The 24,914-nt window shown below is 43.1% G+C and overlaps 1 protein-coding gene across 2 annotated transcripts; it reads left to right on the top strand.

Moving 5' to 3' along the window:
- The first annotated feature begins 4,121 nt into the window (after positions 1 to 4,121).
- WDR61 (WD repeat domain 61) lies at positions 4,122 to 23,325 on the top strand. Of its 2 annotated transcripts, none has more exons than XM_010843278.1 (11): positions 4,122 to 4,194; positions 7,173 to 7,223; positions 7,918 to 7,945; positions 9,759 to 9,864; positions 10,233 to 10,405; positions 16,939 to 17,087; positions 17,304 to 17,397; positions 18,507 to 18,600; positions 20,383 to 20,475; positions 21,215 to 21,293; positions 23,042 to 23,325. In XM_010843278.1, the coding sequence occupies exons 2-11, from the start codon at positions 7,212 to 7,214 to the stop codon at positions 23,129 to 23,131; spliced, it is 918 nt and encodes a 305-aa protein (XP_010841580.1). In that variant the 5' UTR covers positions 4,122 to 4,194; positions 7,173 to 7,211; the 3' UTR covers positions 23,132 to 23,325. The 2 variants fall into 2 exon arrangements, with proteins under 2 accessions (XP_010841580.1, XP_010841581.1); XM_010843279.1 differs by having other exon boundaries at positions 4,181 to 4,264.
- Positions 23,326 to 24,914: the final 1,589 nt, after the last annotated feature.

Genomic DNA, 24,914 nt, shown 5'->3' with positions numbered 1-24,914 from the left:
TGATACCACTCTAATGGTAGAAAGTGAAAAGGAACTAAAGAACGTCTTGATGAAGGTAAAAGAGGACAGTGAAAAAGCTGGCTTGAAACTCAATATTCAAAAAACTAAGATCATGGCATCTGGACTCATCAGTTCATGGCAAATAGACGGGGAAAAAGTGGAAGCAGTGACAGATTTTCTCGGGCTTCAAAATCAATGTGGATGGTGACTGCAGCCACGAAATTAAAAGATGCTTGCTCCTTGGAAGGAGAGCTATGACAAACCTAGACACAGTATTAAAAAGCAGAGCCACTTTGCCACAAAGGTTCGTATAGTCCAAGCTATGGTTTTTCAAGTAGTCATGTATGGATGTAAAAGTTGGACCATAGAGAAAGCTGAGTACCAAAGAACTGATGCTTTCAAATTGTGCTGGAAAAGACTCTCGAGAGTCCGTTAGACTGCAAAGAGATCAAACAAGTTGATCTTAGAGTAAATCAACCCTGAATATTCACTGGAAGGTCTGATGCTGAAGCTGAAGCTTGAATACTTTGGCCACCTGATGTAAAGAACTGACTCACTGGGAAAGACCCTGATGCTGGGAAAGATTGAAGGTAAAAGGAGAAGGGGGCAGCAGAAGATGAGATGGTTAGATAGCATCACTGACTCAATGGACATGAATCTGAGCAAACTCCGGAGATGGTGGAGAATAGAAGAGCCTGGCATGGCGGTCCATGGAGTCATAAAGAGTCAGACACGACTTAGCAACTGAACAACAACAAATGGCTGATCCATGTTGTTGTATGGCAGAAAGCAGCACAGCATCATCAAACAATTATGGTCCAATTAAAAATAAACAGTTTAAAAAGGCCAGCTATCCTTGCATCACAGTCCAGATGTTTTTGTTGTGGGTTGCCGTTTCCTTCTCCAGGGCATCTTCCCAACCCAGGAATTGAACCCTCACCTCCTGCCTTGAAGGCGCATTCTTTACCGCTGAGCCACCCAGGAAGCCCCACAGTCCTTATACTAAGGCCAACTACGTCATGTGCCTCAGGCTGTAGCAGTGTTCTATGGGTAAAAGGAGGTGCACAATACATCCTTTTTGAATGAATGATAGCATTTCTATCACAACTATAGAATTATAGAGTTGGAAAGTCTTTAGAGAGCAATGAATTTCAAACTTCATGGTCATAGCTCACAGCAGGAAAAACATTTTCCTTTGTGATCCATTACCTGTCTATGTGAAACAAGTTTTTTATAAAGCATGACATATCTTTAAATGCATGATACACTCCTATATCTCCTATTTTTCTTAATCTATTGTATTTCTTTTTGAGAGATGGTAATTAAATTTTTATTCAGAACAACTATCATGGCTGACAAAAATTAAATTAATCCCCAAACTATTTGCTTCAATTGGAAATTAATAGTAGTGGATTTGGAAGCAGGCACAAAAAGGTGAAAGCCTTAGTATTCTGACAACAGATAAAAGGCATGAAAGTGATCAGTGTGCTCTCAGAATAATCTAGAGGTGGAATATTTACAGTTAACGCAGAGAAAAAAGAAAAAAAAAACACATAAGCCCAAATCACACAAATTAAAATTCACTTAATTACATAGTTGTAAGCACTTTTCTGGACAAAATTTCACCATTCTTAAAGTAGGAGTGTTCAAAAATATTTATTTATATAAGCTAAAGTAAAGATGACCCAATTGCCCTGGTTAAGGAGAAGCCATATAATAATCAGTCTATTTTCAAAACCCAGAGAAACCCAGAAACTCTGCCAATAAAATTAAAGGGACAAAAACCAAGATTGGCCAAAACTGGCAACGAGTTGTACAGGAAGACAGCAGATCACTCCTCATTTCACTGTTAAAAGCCACTGCATTGGGGACTGATGTTAGGTCCTTTCCACACTCTAGTAACCTGGATCCTGGCCATTGCAGTGTCAATTTCTGTTTGTCGGGTTCTGTGGAATTTCCCTGAATGCTGTGGTCCAGTCAGCACTTAGGTCCTTATGATGGGAATTGCCTCCAGTTTGAAGACACGCTTCCTGGCCTGAGGGTATAATTTGTACACTCTTCTTTAGCTTCAGGGACAAATGTGCTCTGGTCAAGTATATCCAGAATGGTTACAGGGATAATGTGACTTTTAACAGAGGCTATGTAAGAGTTTTGACAATTCAAGGTTAACAACTGAAGCATGCTCATTGTGACCCAAATTTTCTAAACCTGTGACATGTAGGGGATCCACTGGGGCTGGATGAAGTTTCCATTGACAGACCTGTCACTGAAGGAATTACTGAGGACCAGAGAACAGGCACTGGGAGACTTGTGAGTGTACTTAGCAAATTTCTGGGCCATAAAATCTCCTCATAAGGCCCTCAAAGATTTTATCCAGTTGTATGGACAAGAGTTGTATGGTCTAACAGTTTTCTGAAATCATCATAGAACTCAAGATGTTTTAATAAACTAGATCCTGGGAAATTAACTTTTGAGGATGGGCGGAGTAGGGTAAGGGTACATGGATATTTCAAGGGTTTACATTCACTGTGACCATACTTTACCATCATCCCCTTCTTCTAGACTCTTTTTGGACTTCTAAACCAGTTTTAATCAGGAGAGACTGTGATCTCTCTCTCATGATAAGCTGAAAGAAAGCTTAACCCTTCAGGGAGCTCCCCCGCCACCCAGAACTTCCACTCCCTACTGCCCAGAGAGATTGAGACAGTGACCAGCAGCCAGGAGGGGCCGGGCAGCTTTTCAAGGATGGGGTGCAGTGCCTTCACCCTTCCATCTCCTTTTAAAATGCTGGTCATGAGCTTCTAAACTGATATGCATCACAGTAACCTAACCGGTTGTGTCCAAAATCACCACGGGCGCTGACTGCAGCCATGAAATTAAAAGATTCTTGCTCCTTGGAAGAAAAGCTGTGATAAAATTAGACAGCCTATTAAAAAGCAAAGACATTACTTTACTGACAAAGTTCCATCTAGTCAAGTGAAGTGAAAGTGAAAGTTGCTCAGTCCTGTCCGACTCTTTGCGACCCAATGTTTTATACAGTCCATGGAATTCTCCAGGCCAGAATACTGGAGTCGGTAGGCTTTCCCTTCTCCAGGGGATCTTCCCAACCCAGGATCAGGTCTCCCGCATTGCAGGCAGATTCTTTACCAGCTGAGCCACAAGGGAAGCCCATCGAGTTAAAGCTATGGTTTTTCCAGTAGTCATGTATGGATGTGAGATTTGGACCATAAAGAAGGCTGAGCACCAAAGAACTGATACTTTTGAACTGTGGTGTTGACAGTTGACAGCTGATTCTTGAGAGTCCCTTGGACAGCAAGATCAAACCAGTCAATCCTAAAGGAAATCAACCATGAATATTCATTGGAAGGACTGATGCTGAAGCTGAAGGTCCAATACTTTGGCCACCTGATGGGAAGAGCTAACTCATTGGGAAAGACCCTGATGCTGGGAAAGATTGAAGGCAGAAGGAGAAGGGGACGACAGGATGAGATGATTGGCTGGCATCACAAACTCAATGGACATGAGTCTGAGCAAACTCTGGGAGATAGTGGGAGGACAGGGAAACCTGGCGTGCTGCAGTCCATGGGGTCGCAAAGAATCAGACACGACTGAGCGACTGAACAACAACCGGTTGTGACTTTACAGTCACAAAACTGGATGCTTGGGGCTGGTGCACTGGGACGACCCAGAGGGATGGTATGGGGAGGCAGGAGGGAGGAGGGTTCAGGATGGGGAACACATGTATACCTGTGGCGGATTCATTTCGATATTTGGCAAAACCAGTACAATATTGTAAAGTTTAAAAAAAAAAAAAAATCCTATCAAAAGGATTCAAACTTGAAAAAAAAAAAAAGCTCTATTTCACTGAAAAAATTTTGAAGCAATACTTGCGGTCATCAAGTGTAGTCTATCTCAAAGTACAAATAAAGAAATTGGAACCCATCGGCAAGCCGGTTCTCCGGGGCCCCGCCCCGGGGGAAACCAAGGTGACCGGGGCGTGGCCTCTTCCCCTTCTCCCCGCCCATCCTCCTCCCCGCCCCGCGCGCGTTGAGGCAGAGGGCGCTGCGGCGTGCGCCTGCGCCTTGGGGACCGGCGCGATGTCCCGCCTCTTCGTGAGCTCATCACCCCGCGTCGCGGTCGCGCGGAAGCTGGCGTCGGAGGAGCCGTGGGGCAGTGCAGCCGGACAGTGAGGCGGTGAGTCGGTCCGCAGAGCCGTTGGGGGTGGCACTCGTCGGTGCCGATAACGGTCCAGCCTGGAGGGCGGGGGAGCGAGAGGGGGCCCGAGGCTACCTCTAGGAGGGTTTGCTCAGGAATGCCCCACGCCGCAGGGCCTGAGGGTGGTGGCTTCCGTGACTCCATTTACTCTGGCTGACTCTCGGGGTGTGGGGTCTGAGGGGAGAGGGGAGGTGGCCTCATCTTGCATCCTGTGGATGTTTTGTGAAGCCTCGAGGTTAGGGCTGGTCTCAGTGTCGATAGACAGAACTGTCTTAACCGAAGTCTTCCAGTGGTAGGCCACTCTGTCTTTTTCGGTAGCGAGCTGGACAGGTACAGGCACAGGCTGAGTTATCTTTACTTCAAGTACCATGTAGTATTGCGGGTTACTGACCTCCCTGAGTACTTTAATAGGGGCATGTGTAGTGTTCTTTGGAAACATTGAGGAAGCAATGATTTCTGCCTGGGAAATGAGAGGAGAGTTCTCTAAAGAAGGAAGGTGACAAAAGAGGCTTTTGGCGTCCTCTTAACGCTGAAATTATTGTAGGATAAGAAACTGATGTAAAAGGTAGTGTGAAAGTGAAAGTCGCTCAGTCGTGTCCGACTCTGCGACCCCATGGCCTATACAGTCCATGGAATTCTTCAGGCCAGAATACTGGAGTGGGTAGCCTTTCCCTTCTCCAGGGGATCTTCCCAACCCAGGGATCGAACCCAGGTCTCCCGAATTACAGGCGGATTCTTTACCAGCTGAGCCACAAGATACTGTAACCTATACTATAAGCTTGTATCCGCCTTCTCCTGTCAAACTAACCTTGGGGGAGGTCCCTTAACCTCTCTTGAAGTCTCAATTTCCTTATGAGGAAAGTAGAGATTATAATAAGAATATCTATTAAATGAGATGAGAGGGTTCAATGAGCTAACCTACATGTAATATGTAAAACGGTACATCATGGTACCCTGACTCATGGTACATCATCAAACATACATTCATTGATAGAAGCATACCTTTATTTGAGGAGCCTGGCTTCTTGGAATTTGACATCTTGCAAACCTTCCTACTCTTGTTTCTCCTTGTTGCAGGGAATTGTTTCTGTTGCAGGGATGTGAGGCAGGATTTGGAAGGGCAGAGGGTTGGTGCCCAAGAGAGTTTGAATACTGTTTACTCCAGCGAAACTGGCTTGACCTCCTGCCTGTCTTTCCTACCCTTGCCAAGACACTGTTCTTGGGTCACAAATGAATTAAGCACTACCGCCTTGACTGAGATCTTCACAGGCAAAGGTTATTTAGAAATTGTTTGTTTTTTCTGTTATCCTTGGAAAACCTTCACAGTAGTCTTTTTGACTTTGCAAATTTAAAGCAAGTAACCTGGACATGGAAGCTTTAGATGTATGGTGTCCTCTGTCCATGGATAGAATTGAGGGGGCCATGAACTTGGATGAGAAGAAAAATTGCATCCTTATGTTCTCAAACTTCTAACTGAAATTTAGCATTTCCTTCAATTATAGATGTAGTCAGCAAACCAAGTATTAACAGGATGACTTTGTCACCAATAGAAATCACACATATTTTCGTATCTTAGGATATTGTATAAGTTCATCATAACTTTGAAATTATGGTAGTTGTTAGATTTGCTGCTAAATCTTGTTATAATGTGTAAATAAAGAATTACATATACTATCACAAAAACTAATTTTTGTATTTGGTAAAATTTTATTTCTGTATACAGTTGATCCTTACTATTCTCATGCTCTGTATTTCCAAATTCATCTACATTCTAAAATTTATTTGTAGCCCCAAAGCATCATTTGCAGCACTTTGTGATCTTGGACGTGTGCGAGGTGGTGAAAATTTTGAGTCAACTGATGCGCATTCTTAGCTGCAGTCGAACAAGGAAGCACTCTGCTTTCTTGTTTCAGTTATCATGCTGTAAACAAGTGTCTTTTTTTTTCAGTCTATTAGTGTTACAGTTTTTTGTATTTTTGTGGTTTTATTGGTGACTTCACTGTTTAAAATAGCCCTCCAAGCACAGTAGTAAAGCTCTCTTAGTCCAAGAAGTCCAAGAAGACTGTGATGTGTCTTATGGAGAAAACACATCTGTGGATAAACTTCATATAGGCATGAATTACGTCGCTGTTAGCCATGAGTTCAATATTAATGAATCGCCAATGTGAAATAAGGTGTCTTTAAACAGAAACATGCAGAAAATAAAGTTACTTACTGATCAGTTTCCCCAAATTTACCAGAGTCTTGCAGGAACCTAATATAGTGTCTCCCCCAGAAGCAGTGGGTCAGTGTTCACTAACTCAGTATTCAGTGACTTTATGGAACTTAACTCCCTGGAATAACGAGAATGGACTATACTTGGTTTCCTTTCTAATCCTATGTATTGTGTGTATTTTAAAACATCCTGACAAGGGGTTTATAGGCTTTACAGAGCTACCTGGGGTGTGTGTGTGTGTGGGGGTGGGCACGGAGGATTCTATAGCACACACACAAAAGTTAAGAAGCCTTATTATCGCTTTGGGGAGACATGTAGTCTCCCTCTAGCTCACACCCTCATTTACACTCCTGCTGGCTCTTATATGTGTTTTTGGCTGCAATCCCTGCATGGACCATAAGAACTTTGCTCCCCCATATTTGCTTGTTGAGTTTTTAATAAAATAATATTTTAAATTAAAAGATCCTGTGGTTTTATCTCTTGGAAAAGCAGCAAGGAGGGAGACTGGATCCTCTCTGTAGTCAACTTGAGAAGAAAATATGAGAGGTGGTGGGTATTGGTTGAGAAAGAACACTGTGCCACCTGGTAGGGCTTGTGAACAGGGACCCTGGGATCAATCTGTAGAAAAGTGTCAGGTCAACTCTGGCCAAGAGTTGCCTTACAGTCTTGATCCAGGGGAAGCTTCTATAGCCCTCTATCCTGATGGCCACCTCTTACTGAAGCCCTGGTGTTGTTTCCACAGAGCTGTCTGGCCTTTAGCCCTTCATCCTTGGTTAAGGAGATGACCAACCAGGTAAGGCCTAGGGAGAGGGAGAGTACCAGTTGGTCTCTTTGGGGGTTCGAGCCCAATACATTGTCTGGGTTTGTAGTCAGAAAACTAGCATCTGATTCCTGCTCTGCTTCTGAAAAGGAGGGTATCCTGGGCACCTAATCACCAGAGGGTTAGGTGGCATTAGTAAAATGCACAACACTGAGAGAAGGGTAATTTTATTTCAGTCTGTACCACAGTTTACAAAGGGATTGAGGAAGCTTAAAAGAATTTGTACACAAAAACGAGAAAGGAAAATTAGGGAGAAACATGTCTTTGTAATAAAATTAGGGACAGAGTTAACAGGTTATTATGCAGGCTGTGTGGTTTTATACAACTACAAAAATTAAGCTGCAAACTGGACTCTGAGCTTCCTGGTGATCAGAGCAGGAAAAAGCACATAATTTATGACTTTTTTGGTGGGTGGAAGTAGTTAGAAGAGACTCTAGCTTCTTTAAGAAGTAATTGTTTTCTTTAAGAGACTATAGTTTCTTTAAGAACTAACATTACAAACCTTGCATGAGCTCACAGGAGGTCAGGCCGCAGCAAGGGAGGTACCTAACTCTGGTGATTATATCTGCTGGGGCACAAGGTGGTGAATTGGGGGGTGTTTTAGGGAAAGGATGGGACACATCTGAAATCTGACCATTGGTTTAATGTGTCTTCTGTTCTTTTTTAGTACAGTATTCTCTTCAAACAAGAGCAAGGTAAGCAGCTTGCCAGTTCAAGCAAATTCACCTGTGAAAAGCTGTTGCCCCTGGCTTAAGGTTTTTGTCACACTGACCAGACATGCAGTTCCAGCCGTACTCACTTTACATAAGAATTGGCAGGGGCAGCTGAAAACAAATACGCTTCAGAACGAACAACCAACAACAAAAAAAACCAACCACTAACTTAAAGAGCAAGAGGCAAATGATAGACTGCAGAACTCTGGGCTGAGGAAAATTTTTTCCACTTGAGGAAGGTGTGACTGAGCTTCCCGGCTATCAAAGTGAAAGAAGGAAACTCTGAGTCTCAGGACTCTGTTAATACCAGCTCACCTGGGGAGGTAAACTTGAGCCTGGCCATGAACACAGAGGTTCTCTTGGGAGCCCTTATTCAGGCTCCTCCACTTAAAACAAGTGTAGCGAGTCTCACAGAGGGCCTTTGACCCTCAATAATAGAGGAGGATTGAATAGGTGAATTTGTCAAGACCACTGAGTATATGGGTGGGCTAGGGGCTGTGTGGCTGTGGCAGTGGTGGGGATGGGAGAAGGAGGGAGGTCAGAGTCTGGAAAGGTAGCTGGCCAGTGACAGTGGACTTCATACCTGGAAAGGAGGGTGTGCAGGGACTGTTCACGTGTGTCTCATTTCTTCACCACAGCCTAGATAAGTTATGTAAAGCCTGGAGAAATTTGTGGAATGCCTAATAAAACTCTTCCACTTTAAGTAGTGACATTTAGGTAGTCTGAAGTTTAAACCCAAAGCATTCTTTCAAGTTAGCGAGCGTAGGTATGTAGCAGCTAGTCAGCTCGTCAGTCAGCTACCTTGTATGCACCTAATGCCATCCAATGGCAAGCTGGCAGACTTGGGTCAGGTGGGGATTGTAATGGAAGCCAAGATGCTATATGTAACTCACAGCTGTTTAAGTTGAATGTCCTTGTATTCATGTCTTGGAAAGGTGTCCCTGAAGAATTGCTGCCAGGTGTGAAGAAAGCCTTCTTGTTCACTTGTTACATTTGTATTCGTATACCAGGTCTGCAGACCCACCAGTATGGCCCGCCAGATATATAGCTTACAGACTTAGAATTTAAAGTGGACTTTAGTTAGTAGGGAGTTTAGGTTTCTAGGTTAGAATACCAGCTCTGCCTCTTCGTAGCTTTTGACTTTGAGTGAGCTACCAGGCTTCTCTAAGCCTCTGATTTTTATCTGTAGCTGCTGCTGCTGCTGTTAAGTCGCTTCAGTCGTGTCCAACTCTGTGTGACCCCATAGACGGCAGCCCGCCAGGCTCCCACCGTCCCTGAGTGGGTTGCCGTTTCCTTCTCCAATGCATGAAAGTGAAAAGTGAAAGGGAAGTCGCTCAGTCGTGTCCGACTCTGTGCATTTTCGGACCTGTACTGTTTACAGTTGACCTGCCTACTGGTTTCCAAAGATCTCTTAGGAAATTACTCTTAACAAGTTGATCTCTTTTGGGGGGTGGGTTTCACTTGAGCCAAGTGAGAGCCATTCCAATCTAATGCATGTCAGACAGCATACTAAAGTAGAAAGGACCCTGGACTACTCCAGTACTGCTCCCCAACCTGGTAAACCTGTGATTTGGGGCAAGCGACTTCTTCAGAACCTCTGGTATTCTTATCTGCCTCCACTGTTCTAATAAAAGCTGTGTGGGAAAGCCATCTGCAAAACAGTAAAGCAGACACAGGTGGATATTACCTCAAAAATCTCAGAATTGGTGTAAAAATCTCAGTATTTCTGCTTTATCTTAGCACATTCAGTTTAGAAGTTGCATGAAGACTTTATATGAATGACTTTCTGTTCCAGCCCATGATGATGCCATCTGGTCAGTTGCCTGGGGGTCAAACAAGAAAGAAAACTCTGAGACAGTGGTCACGGGATCCCTGGATGACCTGGTGAAGGTCTGGAAATGGTGAGTGCTCTTTCCTCTACAATACAGCCTTGGAAGTTGGGGTTTTTCTTCTGGGCTCCCAAGTTAAAATCAGAAAAGTATTGACTATTATCTATGCAAGAAAGCAATGGCGATATGGTGGTATAAAAAGGCAGACTCTTTTTCTCACTTGTTTTCCTGTTATTCACCATTAAGGCCTTACAGTTGAAAGAAAAAAATGCTATGGTTAAAAGTTGGCCGCATTTGGTGTTCTGTGGCTCTTCATTTCCTCTCTTGATTCTGCATTTCACAGACCTCTGATAATGCATAGTTACAGGAGCCCAGAATTTCAGATGCCAGGTACCATGTGTTGTGTGTGAAGAAATCCATTTCTCTGTCCCCCATTGAAGGCGTGATGAGAAGCTGGACCTACAGTGGAGTCTGGAGGGCCATCAGCTGGGTGTGGTGTCTGTGGACATCAGCCACACCCTGCCCATTGCTGCATCCAGTTCTCTTGATGCTCATATTCGTCTCTGGGACTTGGAAAACGGCAAACAGATAAAGTCTATAGATGCAGGACCTGGTAAGAGTTTTACTCTTAGAGAGGATACTAGAGGTTTACAATCCCTTTTTGATATCTTTAGGGAGAGATGTATTTTAGTGTTTAGAAGTTTTTGGATTTGAGATTGGTAATATGGGTGTATGAACTGCATGTTCTGTAATACCTTCAGTGGGACTTGGACAGCACTCTAATCAAATACTAGTATCTCAGCAACTAAACATGAGTATTTATACTAGGAGATAAAGATAAGCTATAAATAGCCTTGTATCAGTTCTAGTTTTATTGCCAAGTGAATTTGGGTACTAAAATTATTTCTAAAAACTCATAGTTTTTATCACCCTTGAGTTTCAAATTGCTGACTTGGGATTGTGGACCTGTGTTTGAATGGTCCACAGGTTCTCTGTTTGCCATATTCTGAACTGATCTACTCGTCACCTTATAGAGGTCTAGAATGTAAAGCAGTGTGTCCTCCTAGATCTGTGTCATGGTAATCTCAACTAATTATGATTAAAGTGCCTATTTCTAGTTTATGCTTGATACATGAAACTTCTAAAGAAACAAATAGATTTTTTTAAAGTTCTGTAGGACAGCATAGTCTTGTCCATTAGCCTTAATAAACATCTGAAGTAATGGGAATTAATAATTTCAATGGGACAAGCAACATGACATTTCAGATTCCTTGTGGCCCTGTATTTACTTGTATATGAGCATATAGCTTTCATGAGCAGAGCCTGTTCTGCCAGAATGGGTGATGACTGGAAGGAGTACAGAGAGCCTGGTACCTCTCTGGCACACCCCTCCATGGAGTGATTACAGAACTGCTCAGTGCTTTACTTAACATAATTCCCTGGATTGGAGCCCCAGCATATTTGCTTCCCACCAGTTATGTTCAGTAGCATTCTATAGGTTGTACTTATTTTGGAAAGAATGATGTTCCCAGGGTTTTAAGGACTCTGTGTTGTCTGAAAACTGAGTTCATTTCCCCTCAGTGCCAGTATTTGACACCTCTGAGTCTTAACTGTTGGAGCTTTTTAAGGAAGACATATGTTGTTGTTGTTCAGTTGCTCGGTCATGTCTGACTCTTTGTGACCTCATGGACTAGCATGCCGGGCTTCCGTGTCCTTCACTATCTCCCGGAGTTTGCTCAGACTCAAGTCCATTGAATACATATGTCCAGTTCCTATTTTGGATCCACTGAATCAGTTTTGGGGTGTGTGGGCCAGGATATGTATTTGAAAAAATTCACCCAAGCATTCTGACTCCCCATATAATTGTTTTTGCATGTGTCCTTGCCCTATTGTTATCATTTACGAAGGACCTGGGTCCCCAAACTAGTGCACAAAGTCTGTTAAGCTGAGACGAGGAGGAAGAGGTGGATCTATTGCTGCCGCTTCATCTTGGGCACCTAAGCCCTCCCATGACGCTAAGGACACTGTGTGGCTTTGTAGCCCTGGGCACACCACAGTTGAAGAAATGAGTGCTGGATTGGTTCTAAGGAAAAGGATGAAGTCTGTACCCAGCTTGCCTTTCCTGACAAATAATATCTTAAGCTACATGTTGGTTCCAGTTGTGGCAAGTGATCATTGAAAGATTACTGTTAGGAAAGAAAAAAGATACTGAGATGAATATAAGATTGGATTTATTTTCTTTTTTGGATAGGAATCTTCATAAAACTATACCAGACCATTAAACAACAGTTATTTGAGTAAATAATAAAATCAAGCATTGCTACTGACAACTAAGGAGCAGCTCAGTTGAATTCACCTAAAGGTAAAACTTTAAGTAAGTCTAGGTCTAATGAATTTAGGCAAATGGACATTTACATTATACCAGCCTTGAAAATATGCCTGGAGAATGTGAGAGGAGGAACAAAGTAGGAGGAAAGAGAAAGATCTCAGATCCTGAAGAAGAAAGGGAAGAAGTAGAAGAAAGGGAAGATGACGGGGAAGATCTTTCATCTGACGCCTCACCCAGGCTGTGGCTGCAGCAAACTGATGTTGAAGATGTCGAAGAAGAAAGTGCAAGCATAGGGGCCTCTCAACATCAGGTGGTTCAGGATGTCCCAGTGTAAAGAAGAGTTACTCTCTTCACTGATGAGGTGGAACTTAGTGATTAAAATAAATATTATGCAAATGTTAAAGTAAATTTTAGAGTGCAAGGTTAAATTGAGGAATAAAAATTCCTTCAATTTCGAGGAAAAGGACATTCACCACTAAAAGTTTTGTATTATCAAACAGCTAATAAGGGAAATGTAAAAGTAATTCAAAGTGATTTTACTAAACTTCAAGGAATCATAATCTGATTTTCTAATAACCATTATTCCTGTAAACTAATTATAATAGGAATAAGAGAATATAATCCTGTTGGAATAAATGGTATAGTCATTAGATAGATACTAAAAAGCAGCCTTGTGAGAGATTGATTATAATAAAAGCTTTTTTAGATCTTCTTGGTTGGTTGAGTACTTTTGAAGTTAATTTCCTTTTTGAAGCAAGTATTTCTTAAGTGATAGAGGTAAATTAATTACTACTTTGAGTATGTGTGTTAAGATTTGCAAGAGATTTTTATTTTAAAACTCACTCTGGTATATGGTACTGACCCATCTGTCCTGGGAGCCCCTATCTGCCATGAGTCAAGTTCAGGGAGACCTCTCTTCTGTGGGCTGAGAAGGCCTTGACCTCTTTGAGCCCTGCCCTAGGAGTAAGGAGAGTGACTGGGGAAGGAGCCTTTCCTCTCCCTTTGATCTTACAAGCACTGGGCAGGTACAGGAAGGGCAGGACTTAGGGAACGTTCCTGTATAAGACTGGCCATGGGCAAAGGGACCTCGACCAGCGCTGGACAACTGGGCTGTTCCTTGCTCTCTAGGCTCTGACCCCAGAGGCTCCTAAAGCTCTTTGAGATTGCCCATGAAGAGTTTCCCACATAACTGAAAAGAGAAATGCTGAAATATCATCAGTGGTCCAGATGGAAGTATAAAGCACATGTGCTTACCCAGGCTGCCCAGGAGTCTGGAGACCTTTACACAGAAGCACTGTAATACAGAAATAGCATCTGAATAGAACCTTTCAAATCAGGTTGTGTGATATAACTTAAAAACCAGTTGATTAAAAAAACAACAACAGTGCCTCTTCCCAGGCCTTATTCTCTGGCTAATTTGTGATAAATACTTTGTCATATTATAGTTTTATATAAGAATATTTCTGGTACCTCTTCATTTATTTGCAGCTTATTGAGGTAGACATTCACCTCTATAATTACACTCTGAAATCAACCCATTATACAGTTTTAACAAGTTTTAGTAAATTTCCACAGTTGTGTAGCCATCACTCCAATTCAGTTTTAGAACACTTCCAAGTCTCCCAGATGTTCCCTCATGCCCATTTATAGTTAACCTGTGCTCCCACCCTCAGCCTCAGACAACCACTGATCAGCTTTCTGTCCCTATAGTTTTGCCATTTTGAAAGATTTCACATTAAGTGAAATTGTATTGTCTTACATGTCTTTAGCATAATGTTTTTGAGGTTTATCTATCTTGTAGTATGTATCAGTAGCCTGTTCCTTTTTATTGCTTAGTAGTAAGGATTCGGTTATAGGGCTATTCCACATTTTGTTCATTCATTCATCAATTGATGGATATTTGGATTCTCTCCAGTTTTTGAGTATTCTTAATAATGCTGCTGTGAGCATCCAGGTTCAGTTCTGTTCATGAAGATGTGTTTCCATTTCTCTAGAAGTGGAATTGCTAGGTATTATGGTGTGTGTTTTCACTTCTTCAAAGTAGCTATACCATTTTATCATATTCCCACCAGTGTATGAGGATTTTGGTTTCATTACACCCTTGCTTTTTTTTTTTTTTTTTTTCATTTCTTTTTCTTGGGGGTGGTCTTGATTCCTGTCTCCTGTACAATGTCATGAACCTCCATCCATAGTTCATCAGGCACTCTGTCTATCAGATCTAGTCCCTTAAATCTATTTCTCACTTCCACTGTATAGTCATAAGGGATTTGATTTAGTCATAACCTGAATGGTCTAGTGGTTTTCTCCACTTTCTTCAATTTCAGTCTGAATTTGGCAATAAGGAGTTCATGATGCAAGCAACAGTCAGCTTCCAGTCTTGTTTTTGCTGACTCTATAGAGCTTATCCATCTTTGGCTGCAAAGAATATAATCAGTCTGATTTCAGTGTTGACCATCTGGTGATGTCCATGTGTAGAGTCTTCTCTTGTGTTGTTGCAAGAGGGTGTTTGCTATGACCAGTGCATTCTCTTGGAAGAACTCTATTAGCCTTTGCCCTGCTTCATTCTGTACTCCAAGGCCAAATTTGCCTGTTACTCCAGGTGTTTCTTGACTTCCTACTTTTGCATCCCAGTCCCCTATAATGAAAAGGACATCTTTTTGGGGTGTTAGTTCTAGGAGGTCTTGTAGGTCTTCATAGAACTGTTCAACTTCAGCTTCTTCGGCATTACTGGTCAGGGCATAGACTTGAATTACCGTGATAGTGAATGGTTTGCCTTGGAAACGAACAGAGATCATTCTGTCATTTTTGAGATTGCATCCAAGTACTGCATTTCAGACTCTTTTGTTGACTATGATGGCTACTCCATTTCTCCTAAGGGATTCCTGCCCAGAGTAGTAGATATAATGGTCATCTGAGTTCAATTCACCCATTCCAGCCCATCTTAGTTCACTGATTCCTAGAATGTCGATGTCGATGTTCACTCTTGTCATCTCCTGTTTGACCACTTCCAATTTGCCTTGATTCATGGACCTAAAATTCCAGGTTCCTATGCAATATTGCTCTTTACAACATTGAATCTTGCTTCTATCACCAGTCCCATTCACAACTGGGTGTTGTTTTGTTTAGCTCCATCCCTTCATTCTTTCTGGAGTTATTTCTCCACTGATCTCCAGTAGCATATTGGGCACCTACTGACCTGGGGAGTTCATCTTTCAGTGTCCTATCTTTCTGTCTTTTCATACTGTTCATGGGGTTCTCAAGGCAAGAATACTGAAGTGGTTTGCCATTCCCTTCTCCAGTGGACCACATTCTGTCAGACCGCTCCACCATGACCCATCCATCTTGGGTGGCCCCATACGACATGGTTTAGTTTCACTGAGTTAGACAAGGCTGTGGTCCATGTGATCAGATTGGCTAGTTGTCCGTGACTGTAATTTCAGTCTGTCTGCCCCCTGATCCTCTCTCTCAGTGCCTACCGTCTTAGCTGGGTTTCTCTTACCTTGGACGCGGGGTCTCTCTTCATGGCTGCTGTAGAAAGCTCAGCCGCTGCTCCTTACCTTGGATGCGGGGTAGCTTGAGCTGAAATCAAGATTTCCAGGAGAAATATCAATAACCTCAGATATGCAGATGTCACCACCCTTATGGCAGAAAGTGAAGAAGAACTAAAGAGCCTCTTGATGAAAGTGAAAGAGGAGAGTGAAAAAGTTGGCTTAAAGCTCAACATCAGAAAACTAAGATCGTGGCATCCGGTCCCATCACTTCATGGCAAATAGATGGGGAAACAGTGGCTGACTTTAGTTTTCTGGGCTCCACAATCACTGCAGGTGGCGATTGCAGCAATGAAATTAAAAGACGCTTACTCCTTGGAGGAAAAGTTATGACCAACCTAGACAGCATACTCAAAAGCAGAGACGTCACTTTGCCAACAAAGGTCCATCTAGTCAAGGCTGTGATTTTTCCAGTGGTCATGTATGGATGTGAGAGTTGGACTGTGAAGAAAGCTGAGCGCCGAAGAATTGATGCTTTTGAACTGTGGTGTTGGAGAAGACTCTTGAGAGTCCCTTGGACTGCAAGGAAATCCAACCAGTCCATCCTAAAGGAAATCAGTTCTGAGTGTTCATTGGAGGGACTGATGTTGAGGCTGAAACTAATACTTTGGCCGCCTGATGCGAAGAGCTGACTCGTTGGAAAAGACCCTGATGCTGGGAAAGATTGAGGGCAGGAGAAGGGGACGACAGAGGATGAGATGGTTGGATGGCATCATCGACTCGATGGACATGGGTTTGGGTGGACTCCGGGAGTTGGTGATGGACAGGGAGGCCTGGCGTGCTGCGGTACATGGAGTCGCAAAGAGTCAGACACGACTGAGTGACTGAACTGAACTGACACCCTTGCTAACATTTTGTATTGTTCTGTCTGTCTACATTTTTAGTGAAAAGTTAAGAAACCCTTACATTAAATTGGTATAGAATTAATATCTTTACAACATATTAATGTTGGGCATATTAATGTTGGGCTTCTGACTGAAGCACCTGAGCAGTGCAACTCAGTGACTTAACAGCCGTTAAAGATGACATAGTTCATGGAAACCTGTATGAGGAGATAGGAGACAGTGATTCTCCAGCTTAACAAGGGTCTCTGAATTTCAGGCCATGCTATGCCCATATTAATACAGTTGATATCTTTACAATGTCCTGTTATGAATCAGGACACTATTCGTCCAATTTTAAAACATGTATCTTTTGGTAAAGCTTTAAAGTTTTTAAAATTAAGGTCAGATCTTTTCTCACTATAGTTTTTCCTTTTTTTCTGTTCAGTGGATGCCTGGACTTTGGCCTTTTCTCCTGATTCTCAGTATCTGGCCACAGGAACTCACGTGGGAAAAGTGAACATTTTTGGTGTGGAAAGTGGGAAAAAGGAGTATTCTTTGGACACAAGAGGAAAATTCATTCTTAGTATTGCATATGTAAGGAAATATTGCTTTGTTTCTATCTGATTCTTTCAGTTTCCTCTTCTAGCCTGTTGTATTCCTTGATAAACATTCTGCATTGGTCTCACTAGGAAGCTGCTGGCTTTGTTTGCCAGTCAGCCAGTTAGACCTGGAACCAGCAGATTACTTGTGTTTGAGGGGGGATGGCTTAACAACATGGAGTTTCAAATGATTTTCGTATGTTCTCTACAGAGTCCTGATGGGAAATACCTGGCCAGTGGAGCCATAGACGGAATCATCAATATTTTTGATATTGCAACTGGGAAACTTCTGCATACGCTGGAAGGTGTGGTTCATCATTTTGTGCAAACTGGGTTATCAGATCACAAAGGAAGACTTACTCTTTCATTAAAATGCTACTAAATGGCAAATGAGCCTTAGATTTGCAAAACGTCACTGTCAGTTGGAAATCTGAAATGCCTCTAAGGTTCACTTTTGTCACTGTGCTGCTGCTGCTGCTAAGTCGCTTCAGTCACGTCCGACTCTGTGGGACCCCGTAGATGGCAGCCCACCAGGCTCCCCCGTCCCTGGGATTCTCCAGGCAAGAACACTGGAGTGGGTTGCCATTTCCTTCTCCAGTGCATGAAAGTGAAAAGTGAAAGTGAAGTCGCTCAGTCGTGTCCGACTCCTAGCGACCCCATGGACCACAGCCCACCAGGCTCCTCTGTCCATGGGATTTTCCAGGCAAGAGTACTGGAGTGGGGTGCCATTGCCTTCTCCATTTGTCACTGTAGTTATAACCTAGACATATTAGTTTTTGTACCAGTGTTTTAAATGCTTATTTTGGTGAACAGGCTTACTTTTTATTTATGTGTTAATATATCCTAGCTACATGAGTGTCATATTTCTGTTATGTTTGACTCTAAAGAACTTTGTGATAGGAAAATAGCCCCTTTTTGTCGATAGTTTGAAGGTAAATGAAAGTTCTGTGCCCGCTCTGCACTGGTGACCTCTGGGCAGGGGGATGGGATACTAGGACAGGGGAAGGGCTGGAGGGAGGCCTCTTCAGTGCATCCTTTACCCTACAAGAAGGATTTGGTAGGGAACTAGCATCCTGTTTGTTCAACATGCAAATCAGAAACAATGCATATTTCCATGTTTGGCCATATCTGTAGGGGCAGAGGAGTTTTGTCTAAGCAATGTATCCTGAGGTCCAGTTGGTCAGGGAAGGGATCTGAGGAGTAATGACTCCCAGGAGGAGGAGCCTGCATTTTGTGCATGTTTCTAGAGCATTAGGAAGAAGGGTCCAGTCTGTAGCTCGCGTCTGACTGAAGCACTGAGCAGTGCAACTCAGTGACTTAACAGCCATTAAAGATGACATAGTTCGTGGAAACCTGTATGAGGAGATAGGAAACAGTGATTCTCCAGCTTAACAAGGGTCTTTGTGAATTTCAGGCCATGCTATGCCCATTCGCTCCTTGACTTTTTCCCCGGATTCACAGCTCCTTGTCACTGCTTCAGATGATGGCTACATCAAGATCTATGATGTGTAAGTTACCTGTTGGGTTTCAGCACTTCTCTCTTAATGTCAATGCCTGTTTGTCTCTTATCACTAGGAGGAGCCCTAGCAACTGAGCTGCTCCCTCTTTATGTCTAGGAAAGACATGTGTTCAGGTCCTGTCCCTGCTTTGAGCTTAGGATGTTACAGAGGAAGATGTGCGTGGGTTACCAACTAGAATCAGCTACTTGCTACTTCTTTTCCAGCATCCTGTCTCTTGTGGGGCACGCTGGTTTTAAATTTTTTTAGACAGGTGAGTAGTGTACAGATGAACAGATGGAGCCATGGGCTGTAGCTAGCTTGAAGTAATGATGAAAAAATTAGAACATTTGTTTTCTGAGGGTGTGACGTTCTAGAAGGCATTCTTCTGCCCTAGTTAGGGAGTTGTCTGTTTATAAGCCAGCTTATAGCAGGTCTAGATAAGGGAGCTTTTTTGTTGGTGGTTTTTGACTGCAGGTGTAAAGGTGAGTTAGTTAATCTTCAGTTGACAGCTCACTTTCATTGTAAGCCTATGCACGGGCCCTTTCTCTTTTTCTTTTCTCCTTTATTTCTTAGTCCCCACCCTGTTCCCCACTGAGGTCTCCCCTATAAGGTGTTTGATGTGTGTCCCTGATTCTTTGACTCAGTACTGCAGTGTGCCTGGCTTCTGGCTTCCGAATGTGGCATTCTGATCCACTGGGTGCATCCGTTACCCTTCTCTGTGCCCCAGCGATGGGTGCCACACCATGACCATCCACGTGCATGTTACTTTGTGGGCCTATGAGAGTTTTGCAGGAGTTTAAACTTGGGAGATTTTGGACAACAGAAAGTTGTCAAATAGACATGGAATTAGAACTGCAGTTTCTGGAGTTACAGCTGAATGAGCTGTTAGGGTCCAAGAGAAAATGCCTGTCTCAAGTTGTGCTTGCTTGTCAACAGCAGGGCCAGTATAAATACTAGCAGTTTCTTAAGTGTTCAGCTCTCTTTAATAAGGCTTTCACTGTTACAGTTTCATCATCTTCCCAACTACCGGTGAGGTAGCACAGGTTAAGGTCCCAGTCATATTGCCGACGAGGAACCCAAGCTGAGGTGGTGGTTTGGCCAAGGTGCTGATACTGAATGAACACCTGGGACTTTTACCTTCTCATGGTCCCCCAGCCTTCTACTGAGGCCACCTCTCCTCTTAACTGGGGTCTGCTCTACTCCACTGGCTTCAGGGGTGAAACTGCTGACCTTAGTCAGGTCTTAGGATTGTTCTCCTGCCATAGGTGATTTGATTTCACTTTTTTAAAAAGTGAAAATGACTATAGTCATTAGACCTGTCTTATTCTTGGTTAAGTTAAAAATGGTCTGTCCAAGTCACACCTGTTGTAAAAGAATACATTTTGATACCTTCCTTAGACACAGGCACTGGCTCCACATGGAAAGGACGCTAGGTGGGCAGGGCTCAGAACCTGCAGCTACTCTGAGATGGCTCTTTGCCTGCTGGTTCTGTTTCCTCACCTTAGGAATTGGCTTGCTGAGCCTTCTTTATTTTGAACTGCTAAACTCTGCTTGTTTAGGATCCTATTTTTGGCTCTTGTAGGCTCTGACATATTTGGGGTTAATGCTATCGAAGATTTTGTTTCTTCAGTATGTGATGCTACTTTAGTGAAAAGAGAATGTCTATGTTAATACTGTCATTTCAAGGATAGCAGATTTGGTCCAATTAAATGGACACAGTACACCTTCCGTTTCAGTGATTATATTCCAAAAGTTAATGTCTCCATTTTATTTGAAACTTTCCCATTTCAGACAACATGCCAACTTGGCTGGCACATTGAGTGGCCACGCATCCTGGGTGCTGAATGTTGCATTTTGTCCTGATGACACACACTTTGTTTCCAGGTACTTATGACTCTTATCAGTTCCTAAAATGTTAGGAAGATGAAGATGGTCCTCTTGTATGAATTGCCTTAAAATTTGAAGATGGTGTGACTCTTTTCTCATTCAGGTAGCCTTTGTTTCCTGCAGTGTTTTTTAAATTGTCAAGTTAATTGTTCTTAGCTGGAACAAAGATGGATGCTTTTGAGCAACTCAGTTCTTATTTCTTCCTTATAAATCTAGGCCTCTACCTACAGTAGGTAGGTATCCCTTATAAGGATACCTGTGTTCCAATAGTAACTATAGATATGAACATCTGTAAAATGTTATGCTTCGAGACCCCAATGTTGTTTAGGCCCAGGATGGCCAAGACAGTTGAAAAACAGGAGGTGCATGGCTTAATAGCACTGCACAGAGGCTTATAGAAGACTCTGAGAGCCTTTATTTTGAAGCTTTAACCAGTCTCCCTCCCATCCAGAGGGAGCCTCTCATCTGAGACTCCTGACAAGGATATTTAATATGAGGGCCAAGCAGATCAGAAGTTTGGGGAAATAGCTGCTCTGTGAGTGGGGAATGCCAGCCAGTTGTGTCAACATTCTTGACCACCTTTTGGGGACCAGGTCAGCCGCTTGTACACACACACGCACCAAGGGGGCCTCTAGGTAGGTTGAGTCAAGGAGTGTGGAATTTTTGGTCAGATTCTTTCCAACTTCACACCGGTCTGAAAAGTTTTCTGATACTGATGTTTCCTTTTTTAAAATAGTTCATCTGACAAAAGTGTTAAAGTTTGGGATGTTGGAACAAGGACTTGTGTTCACACCTTCTTTGATCACCAGGATCAGGTATGGCATAATTAACATTTAAATTCCTTTGTCTTTGGATTGCTAGCATTGTCTGACTGCTGTGCCAGAACTCACTCATTTTCCTAACCTCCCTGCTGAGGTTGTCAAGATTGGATGACCCTCAGAGCTGAGCTGCTCTGATTGCTTGGATGTCCATCCAGCCCGTGTTCCAGTGGACACTCTGGGGTGCAGAGGCTGGGGATGTGTTGTCAGCCTGGAAACCCACAAGGCATGATACGTACCCATGATATGGGTAGACCGGAAAACTTGCGCTAGCTGCACAGCCTTTGAATGACTTCTTCGAAACATGTTGCAGCAATGCCTAGGGCATGCCTGGGCCTTTTTCTGGGTACAGCTGGGCCATGGCTGTCTTGGGAAGGACCTGCTTCCTCAGGAGTTTCCATTCCATCCCACAGCCGTCACTTTCTCTTCTGGAGCTGCCCAAAGAAGTGATGTTTTTTTTTTTTTTCCTTTGAATATATTTGAAGCCAGAAATTCTTAACAGGTTGTTTGACTTTAAAGATATTGGTAAATTTTATTTCAGCCTTTAAATTAGGAAAAAGAGGCTCTCTTCTCACAGGAGTCTTCCGGTGAGATGAATGTGAAATGTTAAGGCATTCTAGGGCAGGGCTTCTGAGTCTTTAATGTACCCTGGGGATCTGGTAACAATACAGATTCAGTAGGTCTGGCCTGCGCCTAAGTTTCTGTCCCAAGTTTCAGGTGAGACTAGCACTGCTAGTTGCAACCACTTTTGAATAGCAAAGGTCTTGGGGAAGCAGTATAAAAAATAAAATACCCATGGCAGTATAAAGTCATATTTTATTAAGTATGTATTTTGTATGTTCTTAGGATGGTCTCATAGAATCTCTTTGGAATGCATTTTAAAGTTAACAAATGTTCATGTTTTTTTACACTTAATCTTAACATTGTTGCCAATGAAGTTGAGAGGATTTAATCTTGACATTTCCCTCCTGGATTTAAACATTGTACTCGGGAAGGAAGTCCTGGCTGGCTATGTTGCTTTCTGTGAGTGTCAGTGTGTGGTGCGGTCCTCAGAGGAAGACATTTGGAATGGATATAAAGCCATCACCTGGCCCGCTCACAGCGCTGAAGTGAGGGCTAGAACACCCACCTCAGGGATAGAGTGACAGGCTTGACCTGATGAAACTCCTACCACATCAGTTCTGCCTGGGAAGGAGGTGTGAATGTGTTAATTCAACATGTAGCAAATGAAATCAATGACTTGCAACACCAGGTTGTCTAGCTCCTGGGGACAGGCAGGTTTCATAGGCCTCTAATAAGAGAGTGAGAATTACTGAGGTAGGTTGTGGGCACAAGGAGGTGGACGAGGAGCACAGTTTGTAATTATCCCTGTAGGCAGTGACCTCAGGGCAGCTGTGGGGCCTTTTCCTTCCTGGAGACCTGGGAACCCGTGCTGGTCCCTCGTGGGTTCCATCTTCACAACATTAGGTCACTTCCTCGATTGTGAATCTTTGAAAGGTTTGTGAATACCTTGATTTATGTTTAGAAATGAATTATCTGGAGTTGGGAAGTGAGTGTGATGATAATTAAACAGTAGTAATAGAAGCTGCCTGATTAAAGGAAAAGCCCCATTCTTACTGTTGAGAAAGCATGAAAACACCCTCATCCTATTGTTTTTCTGGATTCAGTATAATGAGAGTAGGGTAAGGGTATTTGTTCCTAAAGAATAAAGGTGTTAGTAGAACTTTTTCTCTTTTTATTTACAGGTCTGGGGAGTAAAATACAATGGAAATGGCTCAAAAATTGTGTCTGTTGGAGATGACCAGGAAATTCACATCTATGATTGTCCCATTTAAACATCAACATTTTCCAGGCTAATGCTACAGAGAGAACGTATAGATTGATTATGACATTCCTTACCTTTCTAGCTTGTTAATATAGCATTTATTAAAAAGTTTATCAAAAACAAATTTTGTAGATACATATAAATCTTTTCATGTTTTATTGGAAATGCCATTCATAGTTTAACATAAAGTGTTCTTAATACAAACACTCATGTTCTTCAACAAGCTTCTTTCTCATTTGCCCTGTTACTAATAGAGCAGTAAGAGGAGTTGTCATCATTCTGTGACAGTGAGTACTGCCTCAGGAAAGAGGACATCCAGGCATGTACTAAACTCCCCAGGATAGAAATTTAGGCTCACCCTTCCAGGGGATGAGCCGTGCAGAGGCTGTGATAGGAGGCTAATCTATTTTAGAATGTGATCCTGAAAGAAACAGGTTATTTGACTGGGTGGGAACATTCTTTAGTCCTGTCTGAGCATTCTTCTATTTGGTAGATTAAAAATGCCCCGTGCCACACTCTTTTTCACCCTGTTAATTTTAGAGAAGCCTGTAACCTGCTGGTGGTGTTTACAGGCTCAAGCCTGTACCTACTCTGGTTGGCCTCCAGCCCTGCTTCAGTTACCCCAGAGCTCCTACACCTCAGTTTTCTCAGTGGCCCACTTGAGACGTGGTCTGCACGTAACAGGAGAGGTGTAAGTAGCTAACACTCCGAAGTTTGCTGCTTTTTACTGATCGTAACTTCATATGCTTCACGTCAGGTCCTGTGCTTTCCCTCCAGACTCCCCACAACCCTAAATCAAGCCCATCCTCTCTTCTCTCTCCTGCCTCTGCCTTGTTCACCTTCCTATAACTGAGGCAGGAAGTGGACAGGCCCCCAACCAGAGTAAAGCAATTGGAGATTCATTCCCTGTGGACTGAAACTCCAAGACAAGAAGAGCAGGATAATTAAGGGAGGAAGCTGGGCCCTGGTCATACCACATATTTCTCATTCTCCAAGTCAGGCGACCTCCCTGACCACACATGCACAGAAAGGCTCCTTGGAGGTCAAAGGGGAGGGATGTCAAGGGATGTTGTACCCATAGCCTCTTCAGTAGACTCCATCTTGGCTAAGAGATGTGTGCACACACATAGAGGAAGATCCTGAGATACACCAAATATGGACTGTGAACCGGGCAACTCCAAATGACTGGCCAAAGGAAACCCAGAAAAATGCCCCTTAAAAGGCATTCAGCCTGTCCGGAGAGTGTGACTCAGGGACTCTCCTCTGAGTCTGCCCATGTATCTATCTACACGTACTGTACTTCCCCCCCACCACCAGCTTTTTACTTGCTTTACTGTTTTTTGCCTTTGTGGAAATTCTTCTCTGTAAAGCCAAAGGGCCAGGGCCCCTTGCATTGACCTCTGGTCCAGTGGTTAGGATTTGGTGCTCTCCCTGCGTGACCTGACCTCAATCTCTGGGAACCCAAGCCCCACTTCAAGATGCTGCAGCCTGAGGCCACCCGAGATCATATCCACACAGCCCTGGCCATTTCCTCTGCCTTCCTCAGATGTTCCTTCCTCAGACTTCCACAGGTCTTGCTGCTTTCAGGTTGTTCTCTGGTGTCCGCTCCCAGTAAGAGGCCTTCCCCTCGCCCCTTTCCCGTTATTCTCATTCGTCACTGCAGTCATCATTGCCTGATGGATTTATCCCCACCCCAAATATAAGCTCCATGAGAGCAGAACCTTCATTCCATTTTATCAACCAATATGAGGCAAACTTGCACCTTAGCACTAGTCATTGGAAATAAAAGTAAA

The sequence above is a fragment of the Bison bison genome, unplaced genomic scaffold (assembly GCF_000754665.1).
Source record: "Bison bison bison isolate TAMUID 2011002044 unplaced genomic scaffold, Bison_UMD1.0 scf7180017864181, whole genome shotgun sequence".
Taxonomy (NCBI): Eukaryota; Metazoa; Chordata; class Mammalia; order Artiodactyla; family Bovidae; genus Bison; species Bison bison.
This window is presented reverse-complemented; position numbering and strand designations above follow the sequence as displayed.

Excerpts from the sequence above, each read along its gene's own strand:
- WDR61 (XM_010843278.1), top strand. Across the intron at positions 17,088-17,303 it reads TCATTCTTAGTATTGCATAT|AGTCCTGATGGGAAATACCT; the intron begins GTAAGGAAATAT and ends TGTTCTCTACAG. Across the intron at positions 17,398-18,506 it reads ACTTCTGCATACGCTGGAAG|GCCATGCTATGCCCATTCGC; the intron begins GTGTGGTTCATC and ends TGTGAATTTCAG.